The 19,499-nt window shown below is 65.0% G+C and overlaps 4 protein-coding genes across 4 annotated transcripts; 2 read left to right on the top strand and 2 right to left on the bottom strand.

The window, feature by feature from the left end:
- The first annotated feature begins 193 nt into the window (after positions 1 to 193).
- Positions 194 to 4,010, top strand: COASY (Coenzyme A synthase). The gene is made up of 9 exons (XM_068167097.1): positions 194 to 830; positions 1,183 to 1,397; positions 1,538 to 1,669; positions 1,886 to 2,075; positions 2,493 to 2,557; positions 2,933 to 3,017; positions 3,161 to 3,258; positions 3,347 to 3,493; positions 3,721 to 4,010. Exons 1-9 carry the CDS (start codon positions 209 to 211, stop codon positions 3,775 to 3,777), a joined length of 1,611 nt encoding a protein of 536 aa, XP_068023198.1. The 5' UTR covers positions 194 to 208; the 3' UTR covers positions 3,778 to 4,010.
- Positions 4,011 to 4,420: 410 nt separating this feature from the next.
- MLX (MAX dimerization protein MLX) lies at positions 4,421 to 7,737 on the top strand. The gene is made up of 8 exons (XM_068167074.1): positions 4,421 to 4,503; positions 4,805 to 4,841; positions 4,985 to 5,074; positions 5,420 to 5,526; positions 5,693 to 5,792; positions 6,010 to 6,109; positions 6,237 to 6,438; positions 6,767 to 7,737. Exons 1-8 carry the CDS (start codon positions 4,459 to 4,461, stop codon positions 6,821 to 6,823), a joined length of 738 nt encoding a protein of 245 aa, XP_068023175.1. The 5' UTR covers positions 4,421 to 4,458; the 3' UTR covers positions 6,824 to 7,737.
- Positions 7,713 to 9,973, bottom strand: PSMC3IP (PSMC3 interacting protein). The gene is made up of 8 exons (XM_068167075.1): positions 9,862 to 9,973; positions 9,642 to 9,751; positions 9,445 to 9,534; positions 9,268 to 9,379; positions 9,038 to 9,183; positions 8,667 to 8,720; positions 8,312 to 8,371; positions 7,713 to 8,228 (listed from the first exon to the last, which is right to left on the bottom strand). Exons 1-8 carry the CDS (start codon positions 9,893 to 9,895, stop codon positions 8,169 to 8,171), a joined length of 666 nt encoding a protein of 221 aa, XP_068023176.1. The 5' UTR covers positions 9,896 to 9,973; the 3' UTR covers positions 7,713 to 8,168.
- A 368-nt stretch (positions 9,974 to 10,341) lies between these two features.
- RETREG3 (reticulophagy regulator family member 3) lies at positions 10,342 to 19,497 on the bottom strand. Its single transcript, XM_068167070.1, has 9 exons — positions 19,228 to 19,497; positions 16,842 to 16,948; positions 15,706 to 15,736; positions 14,557 to 14,683; positions 13,800 to 13,884; positions 13,291 to 13,428; positions 12,724 to 12,803; positions 12,258 to 12,390; positions 10,342 to 11,827 (listed from the first exon to the last, which is right to left on the bottom strand). The coding sequence occupies exons 1-9, from the start codon at positions 19,407 to 19,409 to the stop codon at positions 11,397 to 11,399; spliced, it is 1,314 nt and encodes a 437-aa protein (XP_068023171.1). The 5' UTR covers positions 19,410 to 19,497; the 3' UTR covers positions 10,342 to 11,396.
- Positions 19,498 to 19,499: the final 2 nt, after the last annotated feature.

Here is a 19,499-nt window from a genome sequence, read left to right as displayed (position 1 = left end):
GCGATGCGACCGTGCCCGGGGATACGCCACTGATGCGGGCTGGTGACCAGGTCTCTCCGCCTCCTCCCTCGTCGGGCGGGGCCTGGCTCCGACGCACCGGGGCGCCCGATGACCTCCCCTCCCCGGGGCCGGCCACCCTCCGAAAGGCGGTCCCGGTGCCGGGGCGGGCCTGGAGGCGGGTTCCGGGGCGGCGGCTTCCGGCGGGGCTATGCCGCCGTTCGGTGCGGGGCTGCTGGTGCTGACGGCGCCTTTGGCGGCGCTGCCCCAGCGGGCGGCGGCGGCGGTGGCGGCGGCAGCGGGGCTGGTGGCGGGGCCGCTGTACGTGCACCTGCAGCCGGGGCTGCGCCTGGCGGCCCCCGCGCCGCGCCCCGTCGCCCCCCCCGCCGGCCCCGCGCTGCTCCGGGCCCTGGACGCGCTGTACTCGGCGGCGGCGCGGCGGGGCCTGGACCTACGTGTCCTGCTCGCCCCCGGTCGCCGCCTCGCCCGCCCGCCCCGCGTCCTGCTGCTCCCTGCCGCCGAGGCTCCAGGGCCGCCGGGGCCGGTGCAGCTCGGCCTGCAGCACCTGGCCACCGCCGCCTACGGCTGCCCGCCGCAGCTGCCCGCGCTGCTGCTGGACAGCGCCGGGGATGGCGCCGGGGATGACCCCGGGGAGACCCCCGAGGAGGACCCCGGGGAGGACCTCGGCGCGGCGCTTCCCAACTTCTCCGACGTGGCCGTCGGCGGCACCTTCGACCGCCTGCACGGCGCCCACCGCTTCCTGCTCAGCGCCTGCGTCCTCCTGGCCCAGCACCGGCTCCTGGCCGGGGTGGCCGACGGCGACCTACTTCGCCGTGAGTCCCGGGGCGGCCGCCGGCAGCGTTCTGGAACGGGGGGACAGCCCGGGGCAACCGGCCCAGCTGCCGGTGTGGGGCTGAGGGGTCCGCCCAGTTCTGCCCGGGACAGGGCAGTGAGAGAGGCGACAGTCAGAGGGGGTACCGGTAGCTGTGTACCCAACGCGGTGCTGGCTGGGCAAGGTGACATGTGGGGACCTGCCGCATGCAGACACGGAGCTGAGGGTGCCGTGGGAGCGAAGGGAGGTGCAGGGGGCAGCCTGCCCAAGCCACGGGTGGGTTTTGTCCCCATCTTGCCTTGCTCCCCGTGCTGCCGTCGCTCCGCCGACGCCCTGCCCTCTGCTGCCCGCAGACAAGGTGCTGGCGGAGCTGATCGAGCCCTACGAGCTGCGGGCGGCCAACCTGCTCGAGTTCCTGCAGGACGTGCAGCCTGCGCTGCGCTACGACATCGTGCGGCTGGCTGACCCCTACGGCCCCGCGGGCACCGACCCCGACCTGCAGTGCTTGGTGGTCAGCGAGGAGACCCGCAGGGGGGGCGAGGCCGTCAACAGGAAGAGGCTTGAAAATGTAATGCCCATGCCAGGGCTGCCCCTTCCCGCCCCTTGCCCCTGCCCCCCGCTGCCTGCGGGCAGGCCGGGTCTCAGGGAGCAGCCACAGCAGGGGCTGGAGGGCAGCACGGCAGCCTTCAGGCCTCCCTTCTCTCGCAGGGGCTCCCCGAGCTGGCTCTCTACGAGATCCTGTTGATGAAGGACCCTGACCACAGTCAGAACGAGGAGGAGAAGATCAGCTCCTCCAGCCTGCGGCAGAGGCTGCTGGGGACGCTGCTGCGGCCCCCGCGGGTGAGGGGGCTCAGAGAGCCGCAGGCTGTGATGGGTGCTGTGTGCCTGGGAGGAGGGGGCAGCCTGCCAAGGGGCTGGCTCACACCTGGCTGCAGCAAGCCCTTCCCCGTACGGCCAGGACTCGCCGTGCCCATCCCCAGGCTGGGTGGTTGGGATCCTTCTCCAGCAGAGCCTCTGCCCTCCAGCTGCTGGCAACGCCTTTCCCTCTCCCCTCAGCAAGACCCTGCCTTGCCCCCTCGCCCCTATGTCATTGGCCTGACCGGAGGGACCGGGAGTGGGAAGACCTCCATCGCCAGCCGCCTGGGGCGCCTGGGAGCCTTCGTCATCGACGCCGACAAGCTGGGCCACGCCGTCTACAGCCCCGGTGGCCCTGCCTACGGGCGAGTGGTGGCCACCTTCGGGGCAGGTAGAGCCACCGAGGGCTGTGGGGAAAGCCGGGCGGAGGGTGCCAACATCCCAGCGTCCAGAGAACCACGCTGGCTTGTGCTCCCTTGCCCCCCAGGAGGGCTTTGGGCTCCACACCCCCCCGAAGCTCTGCAGCTGATTCGGTGATGGCCAGGCCCCAGCAGGGCAAACCTGCTGCATCCCCCAAGTCCTGCATGTCCCCCATCAGAGCAGCTGCAGACTGGTGTGGAAGGGTGGATTGGGCTGCTCCTGCTGTAGGATAAACTCTTCCTTGTTCTTTTCTGGAGTGAGGTGCAGAGTTGCCAGGTCCTGCAGCTTCTTTCTGGACCCCACTGCCAGCCCTGTGCTGCAGTGCTGCTGCTCTGCCCTGGGCTTGCTGCAGTTGGCTCACTCCCAAGCCTGCTCTGCTGTCTTGCAGAAATCCTGAACCAAGATGGGACAATTAACAGGAGAGTCCTTGGGGCCAAAGTGTTTGGAAACCAGGTAAGAGCAGCACAGAGCCTGGCAGTGTTTACTCTGGGGAGCAGGGACCTCACCCTCTGTGCTCAGGCTTATTTTCCAGCCCTTTGAGCTGGTGATGCATCCCCTTCTCTGCCCAGCTTGTCCTTTGCCCAGCAGAGCAGCAGTCCTGCAGCCCTGACGCAGGCAGAGCTCTTTGCCTCCTGCCTGCTGTGGGCTGGTGCCTGGGGACTCAGTGATGCAGAACCAAACCTGCCCCTCTGTGCCTGGCTGTGTCAGCTGAACACTGGGGCCAGGTGTCCCTCATGCCCTCTGTGACTGCTGCTGCCAGCAGTGAGCCCCTTTGGGCTGCCCAGGGGTTCTGAGGGCAGTCACCAAGCTCCCCGTGGTCCTCTCTAGGAGCGGCTGAAGAGTCTGACAGACATTGTGTGGCCTGAGATGGCTCAGATGGTCAAGGAGCAGATCAGGGAGGCAGCTGCTCAAGGTAACAGCACCTGGACCCAGAGTCCCCTCAGCCTGTTGCCTTTGGCAGCTCTGTGTTTTCAGTGCTCAGGACCCCCCCTCTGCTGGGCAGCCCCTCTGCTGCTGAGCCACTGCCCAGCAAGGAGCAAGGGCCTGGTTCTGCAGGGAGCTCTGTGTGCGTGCTGGACGCTGCGGTGCTGCTGGAGGCCAGCTGGCAAGACATGGTCCATGAGGTGTGGACTGCCGTCATCCCTGAGGAGGAGGTGGGCAGTGCCCCTGGGGCCTTCCCTTGCTGCTGGGGCTGATCCTGGGCTGCTGCAGGGGGCTGAGTGTCCTCTCTGGCCCTGGCAGGCTGTGAAGCGCATCGTGGCCCGGGATGGGCTGAGCGAGGAGGCTGCTCGCAGCCGGCTGCAGAGTCAGATGAGCAACAGCCAGAGGGTGCAGCAGTCCCACGTGGTGCTGTGCACGCTCTGGGAGCAGGATGTCACCCGCAGGCAGGTGAGCCCCGGCCCAGCTGCTGCAGAGGGCTCCGTGGGGGCCAATGGGGCAGGTGGATGACCACGATGGGGCTGGGAGGGCTCGGTGCTGTGCCCAGGTCTTGCACAGTGTGTCTGGGGGTGCAGTGTGCCACCCTCCTGTGACACTCCTGTCCACCTCTGGTGGCTCTGGCCTTGTCCCCAGCTTGGCCGTGGCTCTGAGGCGCTGCCCTCCGTGTTCTCTGGCAGGTGGAGAAGGCCTGGGGCCTCCTGCAGCAGCGCCTGGGCTTGGGGCGCAGCCCGTAAGGGGGTCGCACCCCTCGACCATCGCCCCCAACCCCACGGATCCCACACAGGTGGGAGGGGCAGCGAAGGGCCCTCCGGGACGAGGCGGCGAAGCTGATTGGTGTCGGCCTTTGAGGGCCGGGCGCGGAAGCGGCTCCGCGGCGCTCGGTCCCGGTCCCGGTCCCGGGGCGAGCCAGCGGCGCGCGGGGGCTTCTGTTTCTGGCTGTTGATGGAAATAAAAGGAATTTATTTTCCCACCGCCTCCTGCCGCCGGTGGCTGCGCGGCGCCGGAGACCGAGACCGAGGCGGAGCCGGTGCGCGCCCGGGGTCCCCGCAACGAGCGCCGAGAGATCACCGCCGCGGGGACCGGCGCCGCTTCTGCGTCACCGTGACGTCAGGGCGCGTGCACCGTCACCGGGCGGCGCGGGGCGAGGCGTGCGCGGGGCGGGGCAGAGCGGGCTGCGCGGGGCGGGGCGGGGCGGGGCGGGGCAGAGCGGGCTGCGCGGGGCGGGGCGTGCGCGGGGCGGGGCAGAGCGGGCTGCGCGGGGCGGGGCGGGGCGTGCGCGGGGCGGGGCGGGGCAGAGCGGGCGGCGCGGGGCGGGGCGTGCGCGGGCGCCCTCTGGCGGCTCGGACGAGCGGCGCGTTGGGGGCTGTGTCTCCCGTCGGTCCCTGCGGCGGTCACATGACCGGGGCGGGCGGAAGATGGCGGAGCCGCCCGGCGCCGCCGCCGAGGATTCGTGGGGGAAGGTAGGTCCGGTCGGCGGGACTGGGCCCGTGCCCGGGCAGTTTGGCCCCACCAAGGCCGCGGGGCTGCGGGCGCTGGGCTGAGGCGGGGCGGCGGCGGCCAGACCGAGTGCGGGCTCGGGTAAAGGAGAGCGAGGGGGCCAGGGTCAAGGCGGGGGGCGCCGGGAGCGCGGGGACCGGAGCTGAAGGGCGAGGGGTGCTGCTTGGGCAAACCGGAGCTCCGCGGGGAGCGGCGCCGGGCGCGGGGCCGCTGTTCGCCGCCCCGGGCCAGCTGACCTCTCTCCTCCCGCCGGCCCTGCGCAAGGTGGACGCAGCCTACAGCGACAATGGCCTGGACTCAGGTAGGGTTCCGGCCCCGGGCCACCCCCGCGCGGTCACAGCCGCCGCTCGTTGTGAGCGGGACGGTGGCAGCGGCCGCCTGGCGACCTGCCCTGCCCTGGTCACCCATCCGGGTCTGCCCCTCACGGCGGAACTGCTCTTGCAGCACTCTTCATGGAGAACGCGAGGAAGGGGAACATGGTGTCCCGAGCCAACAGCATCGGCTCCACCAGCGCCTCCTCTGTCCCCAACACAGGTGTGCCCGCGGGGAGCGTCCCCTGCGACCTCTGGTCTCTGCTTGTGGTGGTGCCCAGCAGGTAGCAGGGCTCCAGCACCCCTCAGTGCTGAGGGTGCCTGGCAGGGTGTGCCCCCCGGGGTGGGTGTAGGGGCGTTGGGGTTCTCAGAGCCCCCTGTAGTGCCTGCCCTTGGCCCAGCTTGCTGGAGCCAGCTGCTGCGCTGGGGACCCCAGCCCAGGACTGTCCCAGGGAATGGAAACATCCAGGGGCTGGCTGCAGCCTGCAGGGCTGCACGGTGACAGCCCCCAGCCCACGCTGCTGGGCGGTCCCTGGGCTCCACGCTGACCTGAGCTCTGCTGGCACAGATGATGAGGACAGCGACTACCACCAGGAGCCCTACAAGGAGTCCTACAAGGACCAGCGCCGGAGGGCACACACCCAGGCGGAGCGCAAGCGGCGAGATGCCATCAAGGTAAGCAGGGACTGGCTGGTGCCAGGGCTCCTCCTGCTGCCCTGTCTGCCCTCAGCACAGCCTGCTGGCAGCTGCCTTGGCACTGGCTGGCAGCGTGCTAGGAGCTGGGGTCTGACCCCTTTGAAGCAAGCTGAGCTCCGACAGCTGCGCTGTGGCTTCCCTTCAGAAAGGCTACGATGACCTGCAGGCCATCGTCCCCACCTGTGAGCAGCAGGACTTCTCCATAGGCTCCCAGAAGCTGAGCAAGGCCATTGTCCTCCAGAAAAGTGAGTTTTGAGGCTGGGAAGAGGGCAGGGGTGATGCCAACACCCAGAGCGCCTTGCTGGAGCCATGCAGTGTGCAGGTTCAGCTCCCTGGGGGCTGCTGGGGCCCTGATGCTCTGGGGAAGCCCAGGTGCTGGCCACTTCCCCTGGGACACCTTCTGTGGGGATCACAGGGGCTTGTGCCTGCTCTCAGATCCTCACTCAGTGTCTTCATGTTTAGCCATTGACTACATCCAGTTCCTGCACAAGGAAAAGAAGAAGCAAGAGGAGGAAGTTTCTACCCTTAGGAAAGATGTGATGGCCTTGAAGATCATGAAAGTGTAAGGCAGCAGCTGCAGCTTCCCAGCAGGACCTCCCTCTCCTGCTGCAGTTCTCAGGGGCAGCAGCAGGCAGGGAGCTGTGCCCCATGGTCCTGGGGGGGCTCACTGTGCTGCTGCTCTGTTCCAGGAACTATGAGCAGATCGTGAAAGCTCATCAGGACAACCCCAACGAGGGCAAGGAGCAGGTCTCTGACGAGGTGAAGTTCAACGTTTTCCAAGGCATCATGGACTCCTTGTTCCAGTCCTTCAACGCCTCCATCTCGGTCACAAGCTTTCAGGAGCTCTCAGCTTGTGTCTTCAGCTGGATCGAGGAGCACTGCAAGCCCCAGGTGAGCAGGGCTGTGGGTGGGCTGTGGTCAGAGCAGGGGGAGATGGGGCTGGGGGGGGGGGCTCTGGCCTCTCCCACTCCAGCTGCTGGACTGGTTTGGCATAAAGCTGGCCAGGCTGCAGCAGCTCAGGAGCATCCTGCTTGTTGCCATTTGCCCTTGGGGTACCTGAAGGTGCTCTGGGTGTTAAGAAACCCAGGGGAGGGGAGGGGGGAGCACTGCCCAGGTGGGTGCTTGCTTGGGTGGGTGTTTGGCACCACAGATGGCAGTGCCAGGGGCTGTCCCAGGCTGGGTGGGTGGAGGGCTGCTGACAGCACCTCCTGTGCCACAGACCCTGCGGGACATCGTGATCGGAGTCCTGCACCAGCTGACGACTCAACTCTACTGAGCCGCTCCGGGGCCTCTGCACCCGAGGCCAGCACCTCCTGCCCAGGGGCCTGGGTGCTGGGCATGGGGAGGGCTGAGCCAGCTCCCTCCTGGCTGTTTTCAGAGCTTCTTTCAATTATTTATTGCATTAACTACAAACCAAACCAAGGCTGTGCAAAGGCAGCTCCACAGCTCCTGCCGCAGGTGATGCTACCCAGTGTTTGCAGGGACTTGGAAAGGGGCAGAGGGCCTGGGAGGGGCTGGTGGCTGCAGCTCAGGCAGCTGGGAGGGGTTTGCCTGTGCCACTGACTCAGCTGTGGAGCAGAGCTAAGCACAGGCCTCAGACACAGCTCCTCTGACCCAGGGAAGAGGAAAGAAACTGCTGGTTTCTGGTGAAAGACACCAGGGGTGGGCATCTCCCAGCTTCCTCACACCATCCCCCAGGCAGCTCTCACAGCACCCCCAGCCTTGATTTGGTTTTATTTTCTCTCTGTGCATCACCAAATTCCTCTTGCAGTGCTCAGTGTCAGCTCTGCAGAGGCTCCCTGGGACACACAGCAGCAGGGTTTGCTCCCTGTGCCCCCCCCAGGGCAGTGCTACAGCAGCAGGAGCGTGTCTGAGCTGCTGCTTCTGCCCGGCTTTGGCAGCAGAGAACCCACCCAGGGGATAATTATGACACACAACTCCTCCCCCTCCCTGTGTTTCTGTGCCCTTTGCAAAGCTCTGGGAGCCCAGAGCTGGACCTCACCCATCCAGCACAGACAGGGCAGCTGGGACTCCCCTGGGGGGCAGCAGGGTGGCACCCAGGGCCCAGGCTGAGCCCCAGGAGCTGTGTCCTGCCCTGGGCAGGGTTGGAGCTTTACAGACCTCACAGAAAGCAAAATATTTTTCTATTGTGAAAAGTAATTAAATAAATTTTGCTGAATGTTTTAATGATCCTTCTGCTGCTGAGGGCCTGGAGCTTCCCCCTGGAGCAGATGGGGGACAGGGAGGTGCTGGAAGCCCAGCCTGGTCCTTGTGGCTCAAGTTGGTCACTCCTGGCTCTGGCCTTTCCCAAACCCTCCCCAGCACCCTCTGCACAAACCACCCCAGCACAGCAGAGCTGAACCAAACCCCTCCTGTTTCAGGGGGCTGTGCCTCTTGGTAGCACTCAGCCCCTTCCCCTCTCACTGGAGCAGGGGCTCCACACTGCCAAGCAGCTCATTGCACTGAAGAGCAGGCAGAAATGAATCCCCAGAGGGGCCCAGTGCTGTCACCCCCTGCACCCCAGCTGCAAAACCTTTTAACCCAAACATGTACAACCAGACAGTGCCAGCCTGAGCCTGCAGGCAGAGGGCAGAGCCCAGCTGAGCTCCAGCAGCAGCAGCTCAGACAGCTGTGGGCAGCCTCACGTTGTGGTCCTCGTCTGTCTCTATCCCAACCTCCTCCTGGAGAGGCAGAGAGCAGCTCAGCAGGGTGGTGGCCACAGCGTGGTCACCATCCCCACAGGGCCCAGCCCAGCTCTACTCACAAAGAATTGCTTCTTGCTCTTGGGGTACCCCTCCAGGATGGCATCCAGCAGCTCAGTTGCCTGGTGAGACAGAGGTGCCCTGAGAGCAGTGCCAGGCACCACCACTGCAGCTCTCCTGCAGTGTCCCTGCCCTGGGGGGGGGTCACAGGCCAGCAGTGCTGGAGGGACAGCAGGGGAGCAGCCAACTGAGGCCTCGCTCTGCTCCCCGGGGCCAGACAACTTGGCCTCTTCCTGGGGGACCACCCTGGTGGCCATGAGTCTTCCTCGAACTTGTGAGGCCCCAGGGGCAGCAGTGTCCCTACAGGCCTGTCAGTGCCAGCACCCTGGCACTGCCCACCCACCCCACGACCCTTACCATCCGCTTGCGCCGGCGCCACTCCCTGCAGTACAGCTGCTGCTCGCTGCAGACCTGCAACAGCCACAACGGCAGAGGCCTGCAGGCAGCAGCCCAGCAAGCCCCTGCAGGGATCTGAACCCTGCTTGGCATGGATCCCCCAAGCCAGGCCAAGCAGCAGGTGACTGCCCCTGGCAAAGGTCTGCAAGAGGCAGCTCAGGCTGAAGGCACCCAGGGAGCTGTCACCACCCTGGACTCGCACACAGGCTCTGGGGAGCAGCCCAGGTCACACACAATCCCCACCCTCTGTTGTTCACTGTCAGCTGGGCTGGGGACAGGGTGTGGCAGGCCTAGCCCCACCCTGCTCCCCTCGGGCCCGGGCAGCTCTTCACCTTCTCTTTTTCTTCTGGGGACACGTGGTTGGTGGCAGATTTAATCCTCTCCAGCTTCTCGGTGTAACTCTTGCAGTCCTTCTTCAGCTCCCCAAGCTCTTTGGCCATCTCAGGAGTTGTCATGGAGCTGTTCAGGTCCTTCAGCTCTGGAAGGATGACGCCAGTCACCGACGGGGCCCGCGGGGCTCCAGCTGCTGCCAGCGCTGCAGCGGCCGGCCAGACGCCCTCACCTGCCTCCATCTGCCGGCAGCTCTGCTGCAGCGCCTGCAGCTTGGCGGAGAGCGCAGCGATCTGCTCGTCCAGGCCGCGGAGCTCCGTGTCGCTGGCGGCCGGGAGCTGCTCCTACGGCGAGGCAGCGGGTCAGGGGGGCGGGGGCCGGCGAGGACGGCACCCAGGCCGTGGCTTACCTGGTCAGCGAAGTAAATCTTCTGCTTCCCGTAGGCCTTCTCACGGACGCGACCCTGCTGCGCTAACTGCTCCAGCGCCTTCACCACGGCCTGCAGCGGACCGGTGCCGTCAGCGGACCGGTGCCGTCAGCGGACCGGTGCCGTCAGCCGGGACTCCGCCCGTCCCTTCCCTCGCCCCCCGGCCCGGCTCCGCTCACCGCCTTGCCCAGCCCGTGCTCCCGCTGCAGGTTCCCGAAGGCGTCCTGGGCGCTGTACGGCCGGTTCTGCTCCCGCAGGTACCGCAGCAGGACGGCGGCGGCGCCGCCTCCTGCGGACAGACTGCACGTCACCGGTGCCGCCGGAGCGGGACGGTAACAAGTGGGCGGCGGCCACCTGGCACTCCCTCACCGGCCGCCCGGAACTCGTTCCCTCACTCACCGCCCGCCGCGGGGCCCTCACGGCCTTTGCTCATTCTCCCTCCGTCCGCACCGCTGTCTCCCGCTCCCGGCCGCCGCCGTGACGCACTTCCGGCACGTCGCCCGCCAATCAGAGGGAGCGCAGCTGCTGCGATTGGCGGGGACCGCGGAACCACGCCCCGAGGGGCGGACCCAAGACACCAGGCGGCTGCCCCGCTCCGCCCGGTGGGAGGACCCCGCTCGGCCCGGGCCTGGCTGCCGCAGGGCGGCGCTGCAGCCGGGAAGCGCCGGGACAGGGCTTCCGCACTCCCGCGGCAGCTGAGGCCTCTCCCCCATCCCCGCACACGCCGCTCCCCGCCAGCCGCAGAGGCTGTGCTTGTGAAACACAACTCGTTACCGACAGCCTCCAGCTACCCGGGGCTGAGGACGCCCTCCTCCCGCCTGACGCCGGCCCTGGCCGGTGCTCGCGGGCGCATTTAGACACAACAGGCAGAGAAAGGGCTCCCTGAAGAGCTTCATTCTTCACTGCACGGAGGTGACCGGAACCGGGCTCTATGGCTTAGACAAAGCAACGGCGGGGGGGGGAGGGCGGGGCCGGCTGGTAGCGCCTCTCTCCCCCCTCAGATGCTGGTTTATTTACGTGACCACGATGGCACAAACTCCTCGGTCACGGGTGGCTCAGGCTGGAAGCAGTGGCTGTCCCCAGGGTCACCCCCAGGGCCAGGGCAGATCTGGGCAAACCAGCCCCACCCCTCCCCTCCTCCAGAAAAGCCAAGAGGCTGGGTCCCCGCTGTCCAACCCCCTGCGTGCCGGGGGGCACGGGGAGGGGCTCCATAAAGCATTAGTCCACAATCTCAGGAAAGCAAGAGAAGAGCAGCTGCCACAGGTGATGTTCTTCACGGGACTCTGGTCACAGTTGCTGTCTTATTGCCATTGTGTCTCTTACAAAACATCACTGGAAAGCTGGAACCCAGGGCTGGGGCCAGGGCAAATACAAACACTGTGGTCAGACACTGGTGGGCCCACAGCAGGAGCAGGGGGACTGTTCCTACCCAGGTATTGCTGGGAGAGAAGACCTGGATTCTGTGGACATCTCAGGAGCAGGAAGGGTTGTCTCAGACAAAACAGCATCGAGTCCCAGACTCTCAGTCCGAGGGCAAAAGGAATCCTGTTCACCCAGACAGTTACAGAGCAGCCCTGGAAGGTTGGCTTTGGGATGGTCCTCAGTGACACCGGCTCGGTCTGAGCAGCGACCTCCGCAGCTGCAACCCCACAGTTGCTGTCTTAGGCGAGGAGAGTTGGAGCAAGCAGCATCCAGCAGGCAGTGCAGGGCAGTGGTGATTGTGGGGCTCTCACATCAGTGCTTTTCCCTACCAGTTACCAGTGCAGTTTATTTTCAAACCCAAGCAAGGCTACAGAGTCACAGAGGTGCTCCTGGGGCTGGCTGTCGCCTCACTCATATCACACAGGAGACCGTCCAGAGAACTGTGCAAAACTTCTCCTTCCAGGGCTCCCTCCATGAAGCACAACAGAAAACCAGAGGGAGGTGCTGGGGGTCTACTGGCCCCGTGAGCCAGCAGGATCCAGCTGGTTCAGCTCAGACTGATCCAGCAGCTCAAAGTCATCTCCTTCCGCGTCCGTGTCCAAGTCCGAGCTGCCCGCCCTGAGGAAGGGCTTCGCGGCTCTCGGGGGCTGCTGGCTGCGAGCGGAGCCTGCCTGGGGGCCCCCCGAGAGTGCCAGCTGGATCACCCCCCTGGTGACAAAGCCAGCAATGTTGTTGGTGAGGTGCTGCACGGCTGGCAGCGGGCCCGGCTCCTGCTCCGGCGGCAGCGGTGCAGCCTCCGAGGCTTGCGAGCGGAAGGCCAGGCTGGGGATCCCAATGCTGGTGTCGTCCTCCTCGTCGAAGCCAGCTGCTTCGGGGTTTATGGAAGGGAAGTCAGGGAGATCCCTGGCAAAAGATTCCTCTGGGTCACTGTGTCCATCCAGGTCTAGAAAAGGAGAAGGTGCTCTGAACACACAGCAGACCCCCTGCAGCCAGGCTCACGGGGCTGGGCCACCTCCTCCAGGACAGACCAAAGCCTTTCAACTTCCCCTCACAGCTACTCAGGAGGCCACTGACCTCCCAGTTCACTCCAAGCAGTGCAGGTGCTGCACCAGACACACTGCCAAAGCAAAGCACTCCCTGCCCCAGGCTGGGTGCTGCAGCCTCTCTCCCTGCAGCCAGAGAGCAGCAGAGCAGGACCTGACACTGCTCCAGGGGAGCACCACAGGAAGATCAGCCCTGGACAAAGAGGGAGCTCCAGCTTCTCTCAGCCAGCAACAGACATCACACAGCGAGACACCCAGACCCTCCTCCAGCCCATCACAGCAGCTCCTGCTCCTGTCCCACAGCCTCCAGAGCTGCCCAGCTGCCCTCACCCTCGGAGCCCTCGGTCAGGGGGGTCTGGCCCCGGGAGAGGTTGAAGATTCCGTTCTCTGTGTAGGAAACCTCCGCGTCCGAGTGCTCCGAGTCGGAGATGGTTAACTCCTTGGCAACCACAGAGTCATCCAGCTGGGGAACAGGAGACACCAATCAAATACTGCAGAGCTTACTGCTGTGCCTCAAGACCAAACATATGATCCACTGGCTGCCAGTTAAGCCCACTGCTGGTGGGAGGCTGGCAGCCGAGGCTCATGTCACACTCTCCTAGGAGGCTGTAGGTGGTAGAAGCAGCTCTGGACATGCTGCAGTGAGGACCACAAAGGCCTCCACAGATGGAGACCATCCCCATCTGATCTGCCACCACAGCTCTGCTGCAAAGTGCTGGGCACAGGGCCACACACAGCACAGTCCCAGGCCCAGCTGCTCCTTGCTCAGCTGAGCTCTTCCCCTTCCTCTGGTTACCTTGGGGCAGAAGGCAGCCAGCTCCTCCTCGCTGTCACTCCCATCCTCCACAGCCTCCTGGTGAAGGGCTCTGCGACGCACTGCCAGAAACCAGAGCTCATTACTGCCCCAGGACAGGGCTGTGGGACCAGCCCAGGGCCCATCAGCAGACACCTCAGCTGGCAAGCTTGGCCATAACACAACCCAGCAGGCCCTGTTCCACAGCAGAGCAATGTGGTCATTTCTGACCTGGGCTGCTGCAGAGCTGCAGCTGATATGAGGGTTTAGCACCCACCTTGCACTGAGTCCTCCCTCTTGTCAGTGCAGCTGCCATGTGGAACAGGCAGCTCTGGCAGCAGAGAGGGGGAGCAGCTCAGCACCACGAGGAGCTTATGGCAGCTGCTCCTCGGGAGCTCCTGTGCAGGCAGAGCTGCTTTGTTCCCTTCCCAAAGCAGCACCAAGTATTTGCCAAGGGCAGTGGAGTGGCAGCCATGCCAGACATGCAGCCCCTCCAAGAGCTGGACTCACAGCCTGTCCCAGGGCCCAAGGTGGGTGTGGAAGGGTCAGGAGCAGGGCACAGAGACTTACATTGCTTCTCTCGCTGCCTGGAGATGATGTAGCCTCGGACGCTGAAGTCCAGCCGCTGCAGAGCCGGCTCCAGCCGCAGGTACAAGCGCTGCCCCAGCCTGTGGTACACAGCAAGGGGCCACAGCAGGATGAGGAGCACTGGGTGAGTGGGAATGCTGGTTAGGAGCTTGCTCAGGGTGCAGACACAGTGCCTGCTGTGCCATGCAGTGCAGCACACAGCGAGGTGTGCAGTGCATGCAGCAGGTGATAGAACTCCGCCAGTTTCACCCTGTGGGGAGGCCAGCTCCGGCTGCTCTGACCGCTGGTTACCAAGCACTCAGACACATTCCCTCTGGACCACAGACCTCAGAGTCCTGGTCAGGAACCAGCACACTCAGGCAGAATGTACTGATTCCAGTTTTGAAGCCATTCACAGAAGCCTTCCCTCTGAGCAGGGCAGCCCCAGCCCCAGTGACCCCGCGCAGCTCTGCCCCTCCCGAGGCAGCCCTGCCTGGCAGAGCTCTACTTACACAGCAGGTAGGAGAGCAGGAGCCCAGGGATGTACCGGCCCAGGACAGCCAGGAAAGTGAAGACTCCACAGGCTAGAAGGCAAAACTGGAGACATGGGAGGCAGTCAGTGCCCAGGGCTGAGCAGCAGTCACCCAGTTCCTGTCTTCTCCTCTGCAGGTTCGGGGTCAGGTCGGGGAAGCCTCCCCAGCACTCAGCTGCCCTTCTGCAGCACCACTGCAGACACAGGAGCTGGGAACCCCCCCATGACATCAGAGCTACAGGCAGCAGACCAGGACCCTGCCTCAGAAGATGAGCAGCTTCCCTGAGCTGCTCAATTAAAAGCAAGGCAGAGGCTAAAGGAGAGAGAACTCTTCAGGGTCAAAAGGACAAGGACAGGACCAGTGTGTTACAGGCTTCTCTTTGCACAGGGCTCAGAAAGAGAGAAGGAAGAAACCAACACCCAGACACCTCCAGCTCCAGAGGAGTTTGACAGACACTTGGAAAAGCCAGAAAGCTGCAGGTGGAGCAGCTAAGCTTCATCTCACTGCTGCAGGCAGACTGACACTGGCTTTCTCCTCCCTCCTGCACAGGCTCAGTCTTCTGCTTCTGCTTTCCTCCCCTCTCCACTTAACAGCCACGATGCTGTGGGAGGCCTCCCGTGGTGACCTCTCACATCCCCACGCTCAGCCCGTGCCGGGCGCCACCATGGGAGGACACCAGCACTCAGCAGAGGCTCCACACCACACATCTCATTAGCTGAGGCCTCCACATTCTCACCTTGCCAGGGTTTTGCCTCTTGAAAACCAGGAGATTACTGAAGAAGTTGGTGGCAGCCACCCATCCTTCAGCCAGATGGTGGCAGAGCTCCGGCACCCCGAGCAGCCGCGGGTGGACGTAGCCCCAGCTGCAGCCAAGGGAAGAGTTCAGAGTGCAGCAGTTCAGCAGAGCAGAGATCATCTCTTACAAACTCCTCTCAGTAGTTCCCTCCCCCAGTGCTGAGCTCTGGAGATGAGGCCCAGCCTGCCCTTCCCCACCACCTCCCCGCAAGCAGCGCTCCTGCCAAGGCTCTCTGCGGGCCCCAGCTGCCCCCAGCAGCAGGGATTCCATCCCCCAGCCTTGGGCTCAGACCACCTTCCATGCTGCTGGAGGGGAAGGGCAGTGCAGAAGCAAATCAAAGGAAGCCATTTGCTTTTTCTGCCTTTACTTAGTCAGGTGCAGCCCCCAGGGACTCAACACAGGGTCCCCAAGCAGCATGGAACCTTACTGCTGGGTTAGGCCAGGGGCATCGCCTCTGGCAAGCTCTGTGCTGCCTAGGTGCCAGTCACAAGCACTCAGGGCTAGGAGCAGCTCCTTTTGTACTTGGGCCTCCTGAAAACAAGACTTAAGAAGCTGTCTTTTGGCAAGAGCTGAAGTGATTAATGAGGAGCTGAGCAGCCAGCAGCAAGGTGTGCCAGCACAGGAGGGTGCCATTAGCAGGACAACACCCCAGCTGTTTCCCAACCCATGAGGAGTGCTGCACTCAGACCATAGCTATGCAGCAACAGCTTCAGGAGCAGGCTTGTTAAATGCTCCCTTGTCCAGACTCAAGCACTTCATTAGTCCCAGCAGAAATGCTGCTCTGCTGCTCTTGGAGGCCCTTACAAAAGGAGCTGCACCTCTAATTTAAGGGTGCAGGGGGAAGTGGCAGGGGCAGTTTTGCAGGGCCCAGGCACCACTGGAGCCTAGGACGAGGGCAAACAGCAAGTGTCTGATGATGGCTGGGGCCAACCAAAAACCTCCCAGCAGCTCAACAGAGTCCAGGGCTCCTTTCTCCCTCCACTGAGCAGCTCCCTTCTCCCCTCTCTGAGCAGCCCAGGTCACCAGCACGTGCAAGCAGTAAGGCCAAGGTGTGACAGCAGAGGGGCACACAGCAGAGCAGTTTCCTACCTCTCACTGTCTACCTCGCCAGGTCTTGCCCCTACAACATGAAGAACAAACACTGTTAGTTGTGGGGAGTCTGCTGGGGAGTGCTGAGCCCCTGGCAGTTCAGGGAGGCCTTCATGAGCTGGGGAACTCCTGCAGCGAAGGACTGCAGAGGCCTTGCTCTGCAGCATGCTCTGAACACAGGCATGTGACAGAGTAAGACTGCTGGAGCCTCCCTGGTGCTCCTTACTGCCTGTGGGACATTGCCTGGAAGGCTGCTCCAGTCACACTGACAAACAGCAGCCTGCAGCTGGCAACAGCAGCCTGCAGCTGGCAACAGCAGCCTGCAGCTGGTGGAGGCAGCACAGCTTGCTGCTGAGAGGCAGCAGCCAGCCAGACCGGGCTCTGAAGAGTGCCCCTAAGATGCAGCAGCTACCCTGACACACTGAAACCAGGGCTCTGAGGGAGCTGCAGACACCTCCTGGTAAGTCAGAACATTTCAGCTACAGAGCCTGAGCCAAGCAGCTGCTAGAAACCATGGAAGGCTTTAAAGGCTTCCCAAGAAGGACAGAGAACTGAAAGAGAGCTGGGAGCTGTACTTGGGAGTTGGCTCAGGAACCACCTGGGAGCACACAAGCCACCCACACTGCCTGCAAAGCAGCCTGCCCAGGCACAGCCAGCCCTGAGCTGCTGTGGGTAGTGTCTGTGAGCACAGCAGCAGCAGCACAAGCTGCTCTGTCTGCCACAGCTTCAGGTGAGCCTCAGGAAGAGCCACGAAGCCTGTCCAAGGCTCTGCTCCACAGCACGTCTGGGACCTACTCCTGAGGCACAGAGCCTGGGGAGGAATCCACTCATGTCCTACCTGTGCTCCCAGTGCCTGCTCCAGCCCCCAGGGCCCAGGAGGTGAATCACTGCCTCACACACACCAGCACAGCTTCCTGCTGGCCCAGAGTCAGCACCCAGGAAGCTCTTCTCATGTCTGCATGGGTGAGGTTTCTCCAGCCCCAGCAAGGACACACCTATGGTGCTCCAGCCTGCCTCTAGGCTCACAGGGAGGCCCAGGATTTTACCTGCTTCACTCCTGGCAGTGCAGAGCCTGCACTGCTGGGGCTAAACCCTGTACCTGATTAGCTGAAACCAGCTCAAATGTTGTGCCTTACCTCCAATTTCAGGCCAGATTTTGTGCTTCCACTGATCCAGACAAACAACTACCATGAGGGTGAGCGAGACCAGGAAGAGCGAGCGAAGAGAAGTCAGAGCAACAAACCTGGGGGGAAGGAACACACAGCTCAGCACTGACCAGCTCTGTGCCACACACAAGGGGCAAGGCAAACTAACCCCAAAGCAGTCACTGGGAACAAAGCAACAGAAACCAGCAAGTGCCCACAGCCAGCCTCCATAGGGCTGCTTTAGAGGCCTGTGCCTGCTCCTGCCGTTTCCAGTAGGCAGCCCTGGCTCCCAGCTCTGCTCCCCAGCTCTGCCTCCCAGCTCTGCTCCCCAGCTCTGCCTCCCAGCCCTGGCTCCCAGCTCTGCTCCCCAGCCCTGGCTCCCAGCCCTGCTCCCCAGCTCTGCTCCCAGCTCTGCTCCCAGCTCTGCTCCCAGCCCTGCTCCCAGCCCTGGCTCCCAGCTCTGCTCCCCAGCTCTGGCTCCCAGCACTGCTCCCCAGCCCTGCTCCCCAGCTCTGCTCCCCAGCTCTGCTCCCAGCTCTGCTCCCAGCACTGCTCCCCAGCCCTGGCTCCCAGCTCTGCTCCCCAGCTCTGCTCCCCAGCTCTGGCTCCCAGCCCTGCTCCCCAGCCCTGGCTCCCAGCTCTGCTCCCAGCCCTGCTCCCAGCTCTGCTCCCAGCTCTGCTCCCCAGCTCTGCCTCCCAGCTCTGCTCCCAGCCCTGCTCCCCAGCTCTGCTCCCCAGCTCTGCTCCCAGCCCTGGCTCTCAGCTCTGGCTCCCAGCTCTGGCTCCCAGCTCTGCTCCCCAGCTCTGGCTCCCAGCTCTGCTCCCCAGCTCTGGCTCCCCAGCTCTGCTCCCAGCCCTGGCTCTCAGCCCTGGCTCCCAGCCCTGCTCCCCAGCTCTGCTCCCCAGCTCTGCTCCCAGCCCTGCTCCCCAGCCCTGCTTCCCAGCTCTGCTCCCAGCTCTGCCTCCCAGCCCTGCTCCCCAGCCCTGGCTCCCAGCTCTGCTCCCCAGCCCTGGCTCCCAGCTCTGCTCCCAGCTCTGCTCCCCAGCCCTGGCTCCCAGCTCTGCTCCCAGCTCTGCTCCCCAGCTCTGCTCCCAGCCCTGCTCCCAGCCCTGCTCCCCAGCCCTGGCTCCCAGCTCTGCTCCCAGCTCTGCTCCCCAGCTCTGCTCCCAGCCCTGCTCCCAGCTCTGCTCCCCAGCTCTGGCTCCCAGCTCTGCTCCCCAGCTCTGGCTCCCAGCTCTGCTCCCCAGCTCTGGCTCCCAGCTCTGCTCCCCAGCTCTGGCTCCCAGCTCTGCTCCCCAGCTCTGGCTCCCAGCTCTGCTCCCCAGCTCTGGCTCCCAGCTCTGGCTCCCAGCTCTGGCTCCCAGCTCTGGCTCCCAGCTCTGCTCCCAGCCCTGCTTCCCAGCTCTGCTCCCAGCCCTGCTCCCAGCTCTGCTCCCAGCCCTGGCTCTCAGCTCTGCTCCCAGCTCTGCTCCCCAGCTCTGCCCCCAGCAGGGCTTCTCAGCTCTGCTCCCCAGCTCTGCTCCCAGCCCTGGCTCCCAGCTCTGCTCCCAGCCCTGGCTCCCAGCTCTGCTCCCAGCCCTGGCTCCCAGCTCTGCTCCCCAGCTCTGGCTCCCAGCTCTGGCTCCCAGCTCTGCTCCCCAGCCCTGGCTCCCAGCTCTGCTCCCAGCAGGGCTTCTCAGCTCTGCTCCCAGCCCTGGCTCCCAGCTCTGCTCCCCAGCCCTGGCTCCCAGCCCTGGCTCCCAGCTCTGGCTCCCAGCTCTGCTCCCCAGCCCTGGCTCCCAGCTCTGCTCCCAGCCCTGGCTCCCAGCTCTGCTGTCAGCGGCAAGCAGCATCTGCTGCCCTTCCTCCGCCGCCTGCAGATGGGGTTGGGGTGTGCTGATTAGATAACAGGAACGCGCTGACAGGGAGAGAGCTGAAGCAGACATCAGCATTTCCAGGTCCCCTTTTGTCTACCGGAGCAGGTCCGGTTCTCAAGCCCTGGGGCCGGCTGCTCCTGCTCCAGCCCCAGCCGTGAGCAGCCCGCAGCCAGCAGGGGCCCCGGCTGGCCGGCACGACCCGAAGGAGCGCTCCTCCCCCGCGGACGTGCTCAGCAGGGCACGGAGAAAGGGACGAGGAGCCCCGAGCGCGCTGCCGGGCAGACCCCCGGCCCCGGCTGCCTGCGGCCACCGAAACCGCGAGGGGAAGGCAGCAAACCAACCCTCCCGCAGCCCGGGGCGTGCGGCGGGGAGCCGACCCGGGGCTTGCCGCCCCCGCTCTGCCGCAGCGGACGTGCCTGCCGACACCAGGAGCTGCTCGGCAGCCCGGCACGCCCGCGGGACAGCGGCCCCGCGCCTCCCGCCCCCGCGCCGGCCGCGCTCGGGCCCCGCCGCCGCTCACCAGAAGAGGCCGTGCGCCACCGCCCACCACAGCGCGCTGCGGCTCGGCCGCTCCCACACCAAGGCGGCCTGCGCGGCGCTCAGCAGCGGCTCGTAGGGCCCCAGGCGGCCCCGCAGCGCCGCGCTCAGCGCCTGCACCCTCCGCTGCCGCTCGCCGGGCCCGCCGGACCCCGCCGCCGCCATCGCTCCTTCACGACATCAACATCCGGCCGCCGCCGACATGGCAGCCCCCAGCGGCGCCGGAAGCGCGGCCCCATAAGGGCACCGCCATCT

Source organism: Melanerpes formicivorus, unplaced genomic scaffold, assembly GCF_026170545.1.
Source record: "Melanerpes formicivorus ecotype bairdi unplaced genomic scaffold, bMelFor1.0.p_v2 SCAF_112, whole genome shotgun sequence".
NCBI lineage: Eukaryota > Metazoa > Chordata > Aves > Piciformes > Picidae > Melanerpes > Melanerpes formicivorus.
The sequence above is the reverse complement of the archived record's forward strand: the minus strand, read 5'-3'. Positions and strand labels throughout refer to the sequence as shown.